General features: G+C 35.9%; 2 protein-coding genes across 8 annotated transcripts in view; one reads left to right on the plus strand and one right to left on the minus strand.

Annotated features, from left to right (window-relative positions):
- Positions 1–136: 136 nt before the first annotated feature.
- Positions 137–1,558, minus strand: LOC124845115 (HMG1/2-like protein). 2 transcript variants are annotated; one of them, XM_088104557.1, is made up of 7 exons: positions 1,352–1,558; positions 1,149–1,250; positions 981–1,038; positions 841–885; positions 681–724; positions 501–572; positions 137–425 (listed from the first exon to the last, which is right to left on the minus strand). In XM_088104557.1, exons 1-7 carry the CDS (start codon positions 1,390–1,392, stop codon positions 386–388), a joined length of 402 nt encoding a protein of 133 aa, XP_087960683.1. In that variant the 5' UTR covers positions 1,393–1,558; the 3' UTR covers positions 137–385. The 2 variants fall into 2 exon arrangements, with proteins under 2 accessions (XP_087960683.1, XP_047178117.1); XM_047322161.2 differs by having other exon boundaries at positions 644–724; positions 1,352–1,553.
- Positions 1,559–6,733: 5,175 nt separating this feature from the next.
- The window catches only part of LOC124825628 (protein GET1-like), a 30,881-nt gene continuing 19,653 nt past the window's right edge, over positions 6,734–17,961 (plus strand). For 2 of the 6 annotated variants that reach the window (XM_088104563.1, XM_088104558.1), the window contains exons 1-4: positions 6,734–6,906; positions 9,798–10,016; positions 16,652–16,731; positions 17,551–17,621. In XM_088104563.1, coding sequence (XP_087960689.1) covers positions 9,906–10,016; positions 16,652–16,731; positions 17,551–17,621 — 262 coding nt within the window. In that variant the 5' untranslated portion in view covers positions 6,734–6,906; positions 9,798–9,905. Of the gene's footprint in view, positions 6,922–9,279; positions 9,317–9,781; positions 10,017–16,651; positions 16,732–17,550; positions 17,622–17,961 lie in introns of those variants that run through there. The other 4 variants (XM_088104560.1, XM_088104561.1, XM_088104559.1 and 1 more) reach the window with 4 other exon arrangements.

Below are 17,961 nucleotides of genomic sequence, written 5' to 3' on the forward strand. Positions count from 1 at the left end.
CCGGAGGAAGGTTACTGGCATTAACTTACACAAGTGTGATTTCTTAAAGTCAAATGAAGAATAAATTCTTCTATATTAACCAAAAATAAAATAGTAGCATCAACACAGAAAGGTCACGCAACAAAGACAACAAAAAGACAAAATAAAAGGCAGAATGGAATTTCTTCGAAAATTAACTGGAAACGTATCATATCATAGCATTGACTTTAAGTACATAATCTTGATACTGGACCCTAATATCAATTTTGCACTAACCTAAAACTAAAGATAACAAATAAAAATTCCGAAACTAATTATCAAAGTGATATGGGCTGGGAACCGTCCTATCAAATACTAAACCCAACATCTATTCAAAATATTTTTCCCCACATCTTCCCAGGCTCCATCACATGTAGCAAATTTCACTCATCATCTTCATCATCCTCCTACAAAAGAAAACAAACAAATAAGTAATTAACTAATCATAGCACAAATTACATCCAATGATTAAATTATTTTACCTCGTCTTCCTCCTCGTCGTTAACTTCAGATTTCGACTTGTCAGACTCTTCTTCCTCTGAATTTTTTCCTTCCTAAACATCAAAAATCAAATATCAATTAGAGTACAATAAAAACAACAATAAATCCAAGATAACGCATTTACCAATTTCTTATTATAAGCCAAGATACTCTTCTCATACTCTTCTTTTTTCTTCTCAGCCCTAGCAATGAAGGGTGCTTTTTCCTTAAAAATTAAACCACCACAATATGTCAGATACAACTTCCCGTAATTGTTACACGGCGGTCCCAAAAATTGCAGGCAAACAATCAACAAAATTCTTTTCAGAAATTAATACTCACCGCCTCAGACAGAGATTTCCATTTGTCACCACCAGCTTTGCCAACCTAAACAGTTATTAAATAAGATGCATATAAGAATTTAGAAATCAAGGAAAAATCAGCCAGCTTCTAGTTAAAAAACAAAAAACAAGGAAACTCACAACAGCAACAGATTTGTTGGTTGGATGTTCCTTCTTGAACTGCTCTCTGAACTCAGACCTAAAACAATCAGAAAACCTCAGTTTAGCGTCACCAAAAAAATCCAACACACCACAAATCAAAACCGGATAAAAAATTATCTATAAAAGAAGATTCAAAGAGATCCTCACATGAAAACGAAGAAAGCACTTGGAGGTCTTTTCGGCTTATTAGGATCCTTAGCAGCTTTCTTTGATTGCTTCCTACCAGCACCAGCGCCCTTGCGCTTCAACCTAATTGCATAGCAACAAACATTAAACCATGGACAAAAACCAAAACGAGACCAAAAAAACCAGATCTCAAGCAAAACAAGGAATAATCAACAACGCGATACCTGTTATCGGCAGCTTTAGCATCAGCTTTAACCTTCGGCATGACAAGAATAGATGAAAACAGATAGACTCTGTGTGGAATTAGCGGGGAGAGTAAGGGTTTCCAAGAGAGAAAGGAAAAAGTGAGAGTGCACGTTGTGCTGTGAGGTTTGGGCGCGATGGGAGGGGATAAGAAGGGTTGTGGGGAAGGGCAGTGTAGAGAAAACGCAAGTGAAAATCGAATCGCGAAAAAATTGAAGTTGGGGTTTTACGCGGGATTTCGACGATCTTTTGCCACGTCAACGATCCGTGTGCTACAAATTCATTCGCTCTTAGCAACACCTTCAAATCAATGTGTTTCCTTTGTGTGTGTAATTTGGAGATGAGAAGGGTTGCTTTGTAGTTTTAGCACTGTGCACTGTGTTTTGAGAATTTATTGGCACGCGTCACTGATTATTACGATGACTGTTTTATCCTTTTATGGGTCTGCAATATTACCAAGATGCCACGGGAATACAAGTATCAGGCCACGTGAAGTTTTGGATGAGATATTTTGAGCTTCATAGGGGTATGTTGGTAAAATCGTGTTTCTTATTTAAATAAGAAATACTTGATAATTAATTATTTGGTGGTTAATGGCTAATGATTTGCATGTTCTGAATAAATTTTCGCACTTTTAAATGAAAAAATATATATCAAAATATTTAAAATAAGTAATGATTAAATTCAAAATCCATCGTTATTATTTTAAATTAATGATTTGGTGTCAGAACTTTTGAATTATTTAAAGAAAATAATCACATAAAATAATATATATATATATATTTATTTAATTTAATGTATGAATTATTATGTTATTATTCTTTACACTAATCAGGGTCTTAAAATGAAACTTTTACAAAAATAAATTTATTTATTTTATAAAAATTAAATTCATAACAAATTAATAGAAATACATGCACAATGCATGTATATTCACCTCTTTAATATATAATAAAATAATTATTGGAAGAGGGAATAGTTATAGGTAGATGTAGCTTATCCATTTGTGTGTGAGGGAAGCATTATATTTTAATGATCTTTTATCTTTAGATAAGGTAAATTGATGAACGAACATGAGCACTGAAATTTAATTATATTTTATTAGTTTATTGTAATAAATTATAAATAAATATTTTCAATTATAAATTTTTAATTATATTTTTTAATTTTATGATGAATAATTTATACTCTCATTTAAGGTTAATTACTGATCATTCATTTCTTAAAAAAAATAAAATTAAGTTTTAAAATTAAATATATTAAAATGATAGATTAGATTAAATAAACATGACAAAATATCTGAAAATATTTTCTTGAAGAAGTATTAGTGCAAAATAAGTCATGAATTAAGAAAACTGCAAAAAAAAAGTATATTAAAATACAATCCATAATATGTGTGACTTATATAAATATGTCTGTTTGGATTCATGGAATATTTAAAAAAATGTGCAATTTGTTTTAAAGAATTTCTTTAAACGATAATTAGTTATAAAAATATTCTTGGTAAGTTTTATTTTTAGGAAAGTTAATGTATATATATAATTAACTGTACACAGTTTTTTTTGTGCCGGGGATAAATAAGTTATATTATATTCTTTTATACAGAATGAGTTGTTTTTCTAATGATATTTTTTTATTTTGATTAATTTAAAGTTTAAAATACTTTTCAAAAAACTTGTGGAGAAAGTTTCTTTGAAATATTTTGTAAGTTAAATCTTAACCATATAAAATCTTAACAATGTCATGAGAACAGCAAATTTTCTTATTTAATTTTTTTTAAAATGTCTTATTATTTTTTACCGGTCTAAAATATTTTATATACCATTAAAAAATTATTATTTTTTCTCTCAGAATCATATTTATTATTTTAGATAAGATCAAATGAAAACAATATGAGTATATCCAACAAATAGAGATAACAATGATAAATTTAATTTTCTTAGTTAGTTTTTAATTATGGAAACGTTATATATTTTGATATGATCTTGATATATTTAAAGTTGCAACTATATTTTTATTAAATACCAATCACACAAATAATTAATTTAGTATATAAGATGCAACAAATATTTTTATTAATAACTTCATATTATAACGGATCTGAGCATTAATAAATTTACAAAAATATCATATACTAAAATATTGCATATTAATGTTTTTATAAGATATTAAAAATAATAAATAACTTGTCATATATTTAAAATTAATAAAAAAAATTGAAGAATTTAAAATCAATATGTCATCAACAAATTATTTTATTTTTATTTTAATGAAAATTTAATAATTATGAAAAAAAATATAACAAAAAGGGGAAAAACAAACTAATATCAACATTAAAAAAGTAACTAGCCACATTTTGTAAAAAAAACTTATAAATGTTTAAAATATTTTATATTTTATTTTATATAATTAAAACTTGTTAGTGCGAGATAATTTCAATACAGTATGTAGCAAATAATATATCTAATTGTCTTATTTTATATCATAAATAAAATTACATAAATAAAATTAATAATAGTTATAATATATTTTATTTATAGAAAAAGTATAATACATATGTTTTTTTCAAAAGTGTATAAAACTCGCATGATAAAAATGCAATTATATTATTGGTTGCAAGTTATCTATAAATCTAATATAATCTAATATCATACAAATGTAAGATTACAAAGTACTAAATTGTAGTTTTTCAGAAAAAGAAAATCTCTAATCTTCTTTTTAGATTTAATCATGTTTGTCAACTTCCTATTATCATGCTAAAATATATTTTTTTTTTTAAATTCTAACTAACTTTATATTTAATTCCTTCTAGGTAAAAGTATAATAACTTATATTATCTTTATAGACAACATGTTGTTGAAGATTAAATTAAATTGAACTAACACGAACACAGTACAATAGACTGCAATATGGCAAAAACATATTATCAACAACTATCTTGAAAATATGTTTACAGGACGAAAACATCTACAAACTCATGAAAATTATTTACATGAATGAGTTTCAAAATTCTTTTAGTAACTTCATCTATAATGAAGTGCAAGTCATTATAAGTTTAATTATCTCGTGATAAATAGGATTTGAAACAATATGAATGAGTATCACATGAAATTGAAGCAAAAGGAGTAGGATGAAAGTCTAAGTAAGAGATTCTTCAAGCACGCTGTTTCACCCCAAACAACTATCAAACCCTGTATTCAGCAAAATATTTACTAACAAATGTTATGTCTCTTTTTAATTTAGGAAATTAAAGATTTGGTCAAGAGAAACCTGCTTTGCATCAATAAGGTTGTCCCAAGTCTTTTTTTTAGTCATGTTCGAATTTAAATAGTTCCAGCACAGTACTATCAGAAGTTTATGGAATAATTTATTGATGTAAATGAAGTTGTCCAGGTTGATGCAGATCATGATATCTGAAGCAGAAAAAAAAATTAACTGTTAAAAACCGATCAAAAAGAAAATAAAAAAGGAAGATAGATTACTATAAACATCCGATTGAGATGTCAGGATCATGATACTTGAGAAATTTTCTTAGGCTAGGGAGATTATAGGGATAATTGCTTCAAGACTCTGAGTAGCAAATTTCTTGGGAGTTATCATGGAGTACTCTTACAAGCCAATATGAGCGGAATTTTGCATCGAATATAGGAAAATTGTATGTCAATTGTCTCATCAAAGAATAACTTGCGCCTTTTAATAGTAATGGTAATGTTGAAAACCTAATTCTTGAAATAACTGTAGGTTTCGACCGTCTCACTTATTAATAACATTCATTTTTTCTAAGCATTTGGATGAAGTGAAGGAACAAAACAGAACTAGGATTAATACCTAATGATTTACATAAGACATCAAACACATGTATAGTTGCTCAATGGAGTTACACAGGAGCATGGATCAACTCCTATAGGACCTTATACACGAACAAGTCAATAAAGAAATAAGAATAGACAAAGAATAAGTATAGCTTTGAATTAGTATAGCTTTGAATTTCCCTTATCATGACATACTCGATTGTTCTCTGATAGACGCGGAAATGTAAAGAGTTGTCTATCGCATCCTTCTATAAAAAGTAGTCTTGACCGCAAAACTCCACCAAGTCATTGCTCCATATAGTAGCATACTCATGCGTGTGACCCACGCATATCTGAGGACTTAAAGCATATTCTATTTGTCTCCCTTAACAGTTGTGTCTACTTGGATCTTTGGAATAGTGTCACCACTCCCCTTCCTCACAACCTTCTCGTGCGGACCTTGTTCTTTGACTAGATCATCTTCTTCAACGAATACTCTTTCCCAATCAATCCTTTTATTAACTGGTTGAATTAGTGTGGTAACACTAATGACAAACGCCAAACTTTTCTAATACAATCTTTGATCACTTGATGATTTGAACGACGACAAAGATGCAAACATAGGATTAGTATACCCTTTATACTCCTTACCAAAATAACTTTTTAAAAAGATGTCAATGATAGACATTTTATTATCTTAAGTGGAAAGAATTAGATGTTTAACTGTGCAAATATGAGCATAAAAGTAGAAATGGTGAAAATATGGATCACCTAGATTTATAGAAATTCTCAAGGACACATTATGCTCTTGTAACCAATGTATCTAGCATCACTCGAGGATAAATGATAAAGTGACGCTTGTAGCTTTCATCACCAATTATCATACTTCTAACCCAAGAGTCATATTTTTTAAAAGATAAATCGAATGGATACAACAATAAACAAGGCTTAAGCACAATTTACATAGTGACACAATATTTCATCACTAGTGTTTATACAAACAAACCCTTTATTGACTTAAGTCCAAACTCAAGGCTTAGGAACTATGTATTTATATGTACTTACCGAATTATCCTAAACTAATTGTCTAAGTTAGAGAAAATCGATGTCAATTAAATTTAGCTAGTTATTTACTTAAACTAATACATTTATTATAACGCTAATTATTGAATCCATTAAATACTAAACTAATTTAAGTATAGTAATATCCAATCAAGTATCAAATAAGAAAGTGAGAAAATTTGTTTAAAATAAACACTCTACTCATACTTCTGATTATGAAGAATATAGTAAGAATCATCTCATCATTTAATATGTGAGATAACTAAAGGGTATGTTTTTTTTAATTCCTTGAAATTCTTTTAAATATTAGTTTTCGTGTTCTATAAACTACTGTTTAAATTCTAAAATACTTTTTTATAATAATTATTTTGAAAATATTGTATTTAGAAAAAACCTATATGTATTTTTATTGTAAAAAAGTATTTCATGTACGGCCTTCTCTTCTCACAAACCATTTTTTTTTTAAATATAAGTATGTAAAAACTTTTATTGTTCTCTATCTATTTATTTCTCATCCAAGTAAGGAAAGAAAAAGAAAAAACCAAAGTTAAATCTTGAAAGAGGTACCCATTGTTCGAGAAGATTTGCAGGCTGATATAGTATTCAGATTTTGGGTGACTACTACGAAGGAAACCGTAGTCTTCCTCTCGCCATTGAAGCACATTCAGCGATCTCGAAAACATGTATAGTCCTTTAGGGTATTTGAACCTGCCTTCATCTTTCTCAATACTTGTTCTTCCAATTTCTTTCCCCTTTTGTTAATTTCTGGGGTCTTATTTTTGTGGGGGTGTGCTTATGATTATAAATTCGTGTGTGCTGGTGTGTTTTTATTTTATTTTAGAGTTTATTGGAGATATTTGCCATGATTATATGGTGGTTGGGGTTGATCACTGTATGGAGTTATATTTGATTTCAACGTGTGCGCTTGGCTAGGTTGGGTTTGCCAAACAACATATTACCAGGTCGGCCAGCCACCAAAATGCTTTCTGATTTCTCTCTCTTCTTTGGGTGTATAGCATGCCTGATTTTCTTTCAACCTCGTGGCTATGGTCAATTATGTATTGTTACACCCCTGAAGCCTTTTTATTATATTTCGGTTACATGATTCTTTTTTCAGTTGTTAGTTTCTTAGTGTAGCATTAGGTATATTGATCCACTAGTATTACCTGTTACCCTTGAAGTACTTTCGATTGTAATTTGTATGACTTTTATAGCTTTGATGTTGTTTATACATGCCCAACTTAATTGAGTTGGTGCTGGATAAGAATATATGGTGTTTCTATAGGAAAATTATCCAAGTATTTTGCCAAAAAGACTCCAAAAAATAATTCCACCCACTAAATTTAAAGTTCCAAATACTCGAGATTAAACTCATAATGATAACTTTCCTATAATTCGTGTTGGTGTTGAAGATATTCTTTAAAGGCATAGAGCCTGCTTACCTTTGGGGCTTTTTAGTTAATATTGTTGCCAATGCTACTGTCACAGTTTATTTCATCTATGAACGAAGAAGAAAGAAAAGGAAAGACATCCCATTGCTACTGTTTTTAATTAGCTGTGTTATTATTGCGATTCAATTATACTTGAAAAAGGCTATAGTCAAGCTCATGGCTACTACCAGTGAATTATATTTTCTAAAATGAAATGCAGAAGACTTTAGATTACTTATTTATTCTCAACACAACCAAATTTAGAGATCAATACAATATACAAGATTAAACAATAATTGAAGATAATATAACATTTGGAAGCAGTAGGTTATAGGCTATTACTTTAACTAAATAAATAAACCAGACTAAAACTAAAACACTAATTAAGGTAGATGTCTAAATCACAATCTCTGTTTAGAAGAGCGTAGTTTTAGATGGGTGAGGTTGGCTCAAATAGATAAAGGACGATGGAATCCAATCATTCTTCATATTGAGCAGTGGGACAGATAGCCCTTATGGATTTATGCTAGTGGCTTCTAGGCCCCTCCCTTTCTGGCGGTTTGTCTAGGGGACTTTGACTCAACTGCATCAGCATTGACATCATTAATTTTTTTTGCTGGACTCACCATTGTCAATGTGTTGTTGGTCAAAGAAGGGATGGTTCACAAACGAGTCATTTGGAATCTTTGTGGAGAGCAATGTACTTAAGAGACGCTTCTAATATAACACCTCAAATTGAACTATTAACCAAAATCAAAATGCACTTGAAATATAATTCTTCAAATAGGAACCGCAATACCCTACAGCTAAGACACTTTAGGAACTTGCACCCAAAATTTCTCTGAGTCTTGATATGTACAATCTCACCCTATCTCCCACAAGCAAAATAAGTTACTTTGTTGACCTCCTCTTTCTACTCATTGAACTTCCTTCCTCTTCAATTAAAGACAGATTGTTCATGCTCCACCAGTTTATTTATTTATTTTATTTTTTAATTTTCCTTCATATCTAAGAAAGTAAAACCATTTCCATGGTTTCACCATACTAATCAGTCAAAAGTTAAGAGTTTATTTTAAAATTTATTTAAATTAATTTTGATAAATTTAATTTGAAGCCATTAGATATGATTGGGATGCCAATGTAAATTAATTTAAACTATAAAGTTTATATCCTTAGATGCAGTGAGAAGAACTAATTTTGTTAGTTTGCCAAAAAGAATACTAAGTTTATCCATGGCTCCATTTTCATTGACAATGATATTAATAACACATTTTCTATTAAAATTAATAATAAAATGTTATTGTTCCTATTTTATTGATTAAAATTTATTCAAGCTATTGTTTATGCAACTTTTAAGAACGATAATTTCGTGGTTTTATAATATGATATAAATTTTTGTTAACTATTAAATTAGGGTCTTATATGATATGTCATACACATATACTAATTTATATAATATTTTTTCTGTTTATCTTCTTCTACCGTTATGACATGTATAAATAATGTCCAAGGGTGATAAACACAAATTATTGAGCAAATTGTTCTATGAAATTGGTCTGCAACTAACATTTGTCATTTTTAATGACTTTTTCTTCATTCTAACATAAACACTTGCATTTACTACAGCCCTAATCCCAATGCTCTTTGGTACTGCTGTTCCTAGGTATGATCTATCCGTTTTATTTCTCCAATTCTCTCAAGTACTATTTTCTCCCTTAAATTTTTATTTTCAGTTTTGTATTTGTAACTCATATTTGGAATTTTTGTTCACTAGCGGCAATTTTTTTTATTTTAGATTTATTGTCTTGCATTTTTTTTTCTGCATCTTTTTGGTGTGAATCGGATGCTTATTATTTTCGTCAGTGCTTGATTCTTGGTTTTGATTTGATTGTTACATATTTTTGCTGTATTTACATTCACCGTGTTACTATATCATTTTGTAAATTCCCTTTTATGCCCTCCCCTTCAATGTAGTTTTAGTCATTCCTTATGAGTCTTGTGACTTTTTGACGAAAATTTGTGATTGATAGGTACTTAATTTGATTTCTTTTGTCTAAGTTTTTATGTGTGTGTGTATATATTCAGGCCCCATCTGGTTCGACCACTTGGATTAATTGGTTGAACCTTGATCTGAAACTTTACAGGTTTGTGTTGGTTTGGTCTGTTTTCCAAGCATTCCGGACCAGAGGGAAGAAACGAAACAAAAGTTACCTGTAGAATAGAGTTTTCTGAGCCATTAAATTGAAGTGAGGATGGGAGACCAAGCTAGTGAAGAATATCAGAGGTCACTAGCAGCTCCTTTCATATTTTTTGTTGTTCTAGCTTTTCACTTTGCTTCTCAGCGGATTGATCAATTCAAGAAGGTTATCTCCCTCTTTCATCTCTTTTTTTTTTTTCATTATTCTAACAATTTAAAGGGATTCAGTTAGTGATGGTAATATTGTTTGCTTTTGGACGTTTGGTTTGGGATATATCTGATTTGGCTTACATTTGCTTGATTGGAGCTTTGGTTATTTTATTTTTATGCTATTTCATGATATGGTAATTGATATCCTTTTCCCACTTATAATAGGATTCTGGGAAACAGTTTGTTTATATGCACGCATTATGTTTAAATTTAACATTTTAAGAAGAATAGTTTCACATTTCAAAACTTGTTTAATTCCATGCTTTTATGCAGTTGTTTCCTTGAAAAAAATGTATAGGATAGGTAACTAGGTTCTGAATTTTCATGTTTGGTTACTGATTTATCTTGTTTAGTGAAAATGAATAGTATGTTACGAAACCAAAATAACTCAAAATAATGGCACAAGGCACAAAGCCAGAATACTCACACAATGGATGCAGAAGATGAATAAGACGGTGTCAGAAACAGTGAACAGAAATACCTTCAGCCCCCAGAGCTCTTGGTCCCAAGTTTAGTGATGTAATATACACAGTTGCCTCTGCTAACCTTGTCTATCTCATGCTCCCATTAATCATTGATTTACTTCCTATTAACAAATGCCGCAGTGTATTTAACTGTCTTCTCCATTGACTTGCTGTCACATCCCCTACCCTCTTTTAGAGGAAACACACCAAACTCTCTGGGTTGGGCCATTGTGATTTTGTTAGGTATTCAAGATGAAATCCCTAACGAGCTCTCTAACTCTCACTTACTTACACCAACACGGAGCAAAATAGAATGAGAAAGAATGGAATTGCATTCACACCAACAAATCAAGAATACAATGTTCACAGGAGCTTAACCTCCTTCACCTGGTCCTTAGACCGGTCAACTACAAACAAGTCACTAACTAACTTTCAGAAACAAATACAGGGTCCTTATATAGACCCTGTTCCCGCCCTCTTAACTGTTATTCTGTTAGATAACAGTTAGGTATTATTCCTCACCCTTCTCCTCTCATAAACCCTCCAAGGCCTAACATTACTCCCCCCTTGAAAATCAACCTTGTCCCCAAGGTTGAATTCTGGGAACTGTTCTTGCATCATCACCCGATCTTCCCAAGTGGCGCTTTCCTCCCCACTGTTTTGCCATTCAATGAGTAATTGCTCTCTTTGGTCCCCTCCTTGCTGCTGGACCCTTCTATCTAACACTCTGCTAGGCAAACAGGTTGGGCCACTTTCCTGCAGATCTTTTGGCAGCTCCTTCTCTACCTGCTTCGTTCCAATAGCTAACTTCAACTGGGACGCATGGAAAACTGGATGAATCCTTGCGTTCTCAGGTAACTGCAACTTGAATGCTACTTCCCCTATCTGCTGAATCACCTTAAACGGTCCATAATACCTAGCTGCTAATTTCGGGTGCAACCTCACAGGCATCGTAACTTGTCGGTGCGGTCTGATTTTGAGAAATACCCAGTCATCCACCTTAATCGTAACTGGCTTCCTCCCTCGGTTAGCTTGTTTGACCATCGCATCCTGAGCCCTTGCCAAATGGAAACGAAGTTGCTGCAGTGCCTCATCACGCGTCTGCAATTCCTGGGCTACAGCTTCTACCATCGTTTCTCCCGGTACAAACCTGGTCAAAGTAGGGGGTGATCTTCCATAGACAACTTCAAAAGGGGTACTCTTCGCTGCTCCCTGATAGCTGGTATTATACCAGTATTCGGCCCAAGGGAGAATCATGTTCCAGCTTTTAGGCTGTTCAGAGCAAAAACATCTGAGATACCCTTCTAAAATTCTGTTGAGCACTTCCGTTTGTCCATCAGTCTCTGGATGGTAGGAGGTGCTCATCTGAAGCTGAGTACCCTGTAACTTGAATAATTCCCTCCAAAACAAACTGAGAAAGAGTGGGTCTCGGTCACTGACTATAGTTTTGGGTATCCCGTGCAACTTCACAATCTCCTTTACAAACGCTTCAGCCACTGTCTTTGCGGTATAAGGATGTTTGAGAGGAATGAAATGTGCGTACTTGCTCAGACGATCCACAACTACAAGTATCGCGTCGTACCCCTTGGATTTCGGCAACCTTACTATGAAATCCATGCTGATATCTTCCCACACAGCCTGGGGTATTGGTAGGGGTTGCAACAATCCTTGGGGAGAGGCTGCTAAATATTTGTGTTGCTGACATACCAGGCACTGAGTTACAAATTCTGTTACAGCCTTCTTCATTCCGATCCAGTACAAGGACTGTGCGATCCGGCGGTAGGTGCGGTATACTCCCGAATGACCTCCCGTCGGTGTAGTATGATGCTCAACCAGCAGCTTCGGAATCCAACTTGACTTGGCTGAGAGAACCAGTCTCCCCTTGTAATGCAACCTCCCATTCTCCATCGTGAGTGCTGGATGTTTGTCAGGATCTTGGTTTAGGGCGGTTATAATTTTTCTAAGCTCTTCGTCCTCATCAACTTCCTTTACCACTTCCTGGAAGTCTTTCCAGTATGGTCTTACTACCATATTCAGCTCCTTCTCCCTTCCTGGAATACCCTCCTCGGTTTCCTCCTCCGATTCATCTCTTTCCTTTCTCGATAAAGCGTCAGCCACCTTATTAGTTTGCCCCGTCTTGTAAACGATTTCGAAATCGTAGCCCAGTAGCTTGGCTATCCAGTGTTGTTGAGCTGGGGTGGTTATTCTCTGTTCCAGCAAAAACCGCAAGCTTTTCTGATCAGTGTGCACTACGAATTTCTGACCCATCAGATAGGGCCGCCAGTGCTGAACCGCCAACGCCACCGCCATGAGCTCCTTCTCGTAGATCGACTTCCCCAACGTCCCCGCCGACAACGCCTTACTAAAGTAAGCTATGGGTCTTTTTCTCTGTGTCAATACAGCCCCGATACCCACCCCCGAGGCGTCACACTCCACTTGAAACTGTCGTGTGAAATCTGGTAGCGCAAGCACTGGGGCCGTCGTCACCGCCTCCTTTAATCGACCCATTGCTCCTCTAGCAGCTTCAGTCCAGACAAAGCTCCCCCTTTTTAGCATCTCCGTTAATGGTCGCGCTATCTTGCCGTAATCTCGGACGAATCTCCGGTAATACCCGGTGAGTCCCAAAAATCCCCTCAGCGCTTTTATCGTTCTCGGTTCTTCCCAGGCTAGAACCGCCTCCACTTTCTCCTTGTCCATTTCGACACCTCCCCCTGTTATTACATGGCCCAAATATCTTATCGATGTTCTTCCAAACTCACTCTTCTTTCGGTTGACAACCCATTGCTGTTCCTGTAGTCGCCCCATCACGAGATTCACCTGCTGCATATGCTCAGTCCAAGTCGGACTGTACACGAGTATATCGTCAAAAAAGACGAGAACGAACTTCCGCAGGTAGGGTCGGAACAGCTCGTTCATGGCACTTTGGAAGGTGGCCGGAGCATTTGTGAGGCCGAAGGGCATCACCAGGAATTCGTAGTGGCCCAAGTGCGTTCTGAACGCTGTTTTCGGAACATCCTCTTCTTCCATCCTTATTTGATGGTACCCGGATTTGAGGTCCATTTTCGAAAAATACGTCGCTCCCCCTAGTTCATCCAGAAGCTCTTCAATCACCGGGATGGGAAACTTGTTTGGAACAGTCACCCTGTTGAGAGCCCGGTAGTCGATGCAAAATCTCCAACTTCCGTCCTTCTTCTTAACGAGGATCACCGGACTGGAAAATGGACTTATACTGGGTTGGATAACCCCTGCATGTAACATCTCCGCCACCTGTCGCTCGATCTCCGATTTCATGACATGTGGGTAACGATAAGGGTGCACATTTACAGGATCGGCCCCTTCTTTTAAAACAATCTGATGTTTCGCCATTTTATTAGGTGGCAGTCCTGGAAATTCCTGGAATACCCCCGCATACTGTTCCAAAAGTTTCTTCATATCCTCCTTTTGTTCTCTCGTCAACTCACTTTCTTCCTCAGTCTCCCAACTTGCCTCTTTGCCCTCCAGACTCCAAACCAACGCACACGACTCTACCTCGCTAAGTTTCAGCAGTTGTTCGGGTTCTATCACCCTCCTCTCCAACCTCGGGTCTCCGGTTATGGTGCGTTTCTGCTCCCCTTGCCAGAACGACATGGTGGATTTTCCCCAGTCTACCGTGATCTCACCCAACTTAGCCAACCACTCCACTCCGAGAATCATGTCTACGCCCCCCAGTTCGAACAAATAAAATCTCTCCCTGATCTCGACGTCCCCCATGCAAACCACCACTCTCGGACAACACCCCCGCGTCTTCTTTCGTTGACCATCCCCCAAACTGACGTGATATGGGGATGTGTCTTCCTGCTCGAGTTTCAACTCCCTTACCAATTCTTGACTAACGAAGTTGTGGCTCGCGCCACTGTCCACTAGTATCAGCACCTTTCTCTCTCCCACTCTCCCCTGCAGCTTCAAGGTTTTTGGTTGAGTCAGCCCTCCGGCTGAGAAAGCCGACAACTCCATGCATGGCGGTTCTGTCTCCGCCCCTGTCTCTCCTTCATCTCCTTCTTCGTCCTCGGCCAACAGCACCACCCTCAAGTTCTTCTCAGGACATTGGTGCCCGGGACTAAAGGGCCCCCCACAGCGAAAACATCTACCCTCCTCCCGGCGCTTCAAGTACTCAGGATACGGCAAATTTCTTGAGCTCCGATTCCGACTGTCCCCGCCGCCGTAACCTCCGCTCCTCACGGGTTCACTCCCTGGCGCCGTGTCGCGCTTCACCGATCCCACACTCTCTATCGGTGTCGCTCGAACCATGCTACCCCTTGGTTGCTCCGTCCTCGTCACCACCGCTCCTCCTCCTGACGATCGTCCCCACGCGGGGGTAGTCTTCGCTGCCGTCCATCCCATCAACCCTAGGCCGCGAAGAGCTTCCTCTACGTCCCGCGCAATCTTCATCGCCGTCATCAAATCGCGGGGATCATGTGGTCTCATCTGACACCGCAGCTCCTCACGTAACCCCGCAATGAAATAACCTAACAATTGGTTATCGGAAAATTCCTTTGTCTGCCCCGCCAATGCTTCGAATTCTTTCACGTACTCCTCCACGGTAGTGGTCTGCCTAATCGCCGCTATTCTTTCGTAAATTCCCCCACGGTGGCGACTCTCGAATCGGATCAGCAATGCTTCCTTCAACCCCTCCCAGGTTCGATCAGTTGCCTTGTCTTTCCAGAACTTGAACCAGTAAGCCGCGCTTCCCTCCATGCTGATATGAGCCAATTCGACTTTCTCCGCTTCCGCTACCTTCTGAATCTCAAAGAACTTCTCCGCTCTGTTAATCCAATACAGAGGATCAGGTCCTTCGAATATGGGTAACTCCACCCGTCGTCTCCAATTAAAGCCGTTGTCTGATCGCTCTCCCTCTCTTCCCCCTCCTTCGTTCTCGCGCCGGTTCCCTCCATTATGGTTCACTGAATCCTGACTTTCATCCGAGCCTGATTCCCCTTGGCTGTTACGTTTCCCCATCAACCGTAACAATTCTTGAATGTCTTTGCGCATCGCGATCGATTCTTGGCGATTCGCTGCCGTCTCTGCCTTCAAACCGTCGACCGCCAACTCCAGGTGCTCCATCTTCCCCTCAACCTTGACCATTCTTCCCTCCATCACTCGCGCTTTCCTCCGATCTGATCCGGCAGGTCGGACCACTTTGTTAGGTATTCAAGATGAAATCCCTAACGAGCTCTCTAACTCTCACTTACTTACACCAACACGGAGCAAAATAGAATGAGAAAGAATGGAATTGCATTCACACCAACAAATCAAGAATACAATGTTCACAGGAGCTTAACCTCCTTCACCTGGTCCTTAGACCGGTCAACTACAAACAAGTCACTAACTAACTTTCAGAAACAAATACAGGGTCCTTATATAGACCCTGTTCCCGCCCTCTTAACTGTTATTCTGTTAGATAACAGTTAGGTATTATTCCTCACCCTTCTCCTCTCATAAACCCTCCAAGGCCTAACAGATTTTGGTCCAGCATTTGCTAATGAAACCTGTAGTGGATCAGGAAGACCGTGTAGTTTTTTGACTTTTTTTATCAAGCATAGGAAATTTTCAATTTGAATTTTCTTCTTGATTTCCCATGGTTGAGAACGAAGGAAGCTGTCATGAAACTCCAGTAAGACAATTTTTATGCTGTTGTAGGATTGTTGTCTTATTTGAAAAAAATGCTATATCCAAGGGATTGGTTGTTGTGCTTATAGACTAAGGCATTTAATGGTAAGTTTGTAAAGGCTCCGATTTGAATTGCTAGTTTTCATCCATATATATATATATATATATATATATATATATATATATATATATATCTATCTATCTACCGTTTACAGTTTCATCATTTTGTTCTGTTACCAAATCTTAAGATAGTAGGGACAAGCACACTTGAGCCAAGTGCCCACTAATATTTCTGTTAAAAGATTGTGAACTTTTCATGTGCAAGAGAGACCCTTTGCATGGTGCTCCGGTGATCTTGCAATTTGTTTCTACCATAAATTTTATGTTTATTAGCTTTCTTTTGATTTACAAGAAACATATCTAACATATTGACTATTATATTATGATATTAATTTCGTTTAGTTTTATGTTTTTGCTTCAGGGTGGATCTGATAAAGAAGAAAAAGCTAAGTTACATAGAGAAATAAAAGAACTTTTGAAGGAGGCAAGCTCATTGTCACAGTAAGCTACTCATGCTTTGGCCATATTTCCTCCCATGGAAACAAATGGGTCTTATATAGGATTCCAACTGTTAATGATCAGAATCATCTTTGTCTTTCCTATTTTCATCTCTATTACTATTTACCGGGGTGCGCCTACACTCTACATGAGCACGAAAGATAGTAGCCACACCCCTTCTATCAATTTTTTTTTCTGTACTCTTGGTTAGATTTATGATAAAAAGATTATAGATATATTACATAGGTAATTGTTAGAATTTATGAAATATCTTGTTATGTCTAAGTTTATCCTCTTGGATTAGTATTCTTATATCCTATCTTAGGATTAGTTATTATATTTTATTATCATGATTGGTTTCCCTGACAATGGTTTATACTCTAGGTTTTTGAACATACCAACACATCAATACATTGTAATAATCCACCTCAGTTAATACCAATTTAGTATTTTATTCTCTTTTATCTCTCTTTCTTGTTCTATATCTGAAATCCCATAACTTGAATGGACAGTATGTTTTCAATTGACACAACAAAGAAAACATGTAAATTTTCATGTTCGAGCCAACTGTGGGTTCCTCTGCCTTCTCATTTATTTTATCTTAAATCAAAATAACCCGAAAGGCTATTTGTTTGTTTTTTCTATGATTTTGTGTTTACTTCCCGTTTGTATTTTCTAACTAAAGTTTCAGAGTAAATGTGAAGCTTTAAGGAAATTTTAAAATGACATGGAAATATCTTACATTTAAATATAATATAAACTTTGAATGTTATATGCTTATGTTTGTGAGAGTGTACATTAGTGACTTCATCATTCTCTCAGGCCATCAACCTTTGCACAAGGTGCAAAACTCAAGAGGAAGGCTGCTGCAAAGGAGAAGGAACTTGCAAAGTGTAAGCTATTTACGGGAGTCGTTTCTTGTTGCTTATTGCATTCTATATAAATTTAGTGGGACATTTCAAATCTACATTTTTTAGTTTGCTTCGAGTATAATTTTTTTGCCTGGCTACATTTGAAAGTGTAGGTAGGTGGTACATATGCTCTTTTCAACTGTATTTTGAACAGAAAACTGATTTTATACACATCTGTGTTTTTCCCAGTATTACATAATTTTGTGCCAGAGTAAGTAATATTGAAAATCCTAGGGAATAGAAGCTCTTTCAAGCTGATATTCTTCCTGGAATTGTCTGGAATGTTTCATCCAGAGTCCTTCACACATTCCTTGAGCAAGAG

This window comes from Vigna umbellata, chromosome 1 (genome assembly GCF_029865625.1).
Source record: "Vigna umbellata cultivar VRB3 chromosome 1, Vumbellata_1.0, whole genome shotgun sequence".
NCBI classification, from domain to species: domain Eukaryota; kingdom Viridiplantae; phylum Streptophyta; class Magnoliopsida; order Fabales; family Fabaceae; genus Vigna; species Vigna umbellata.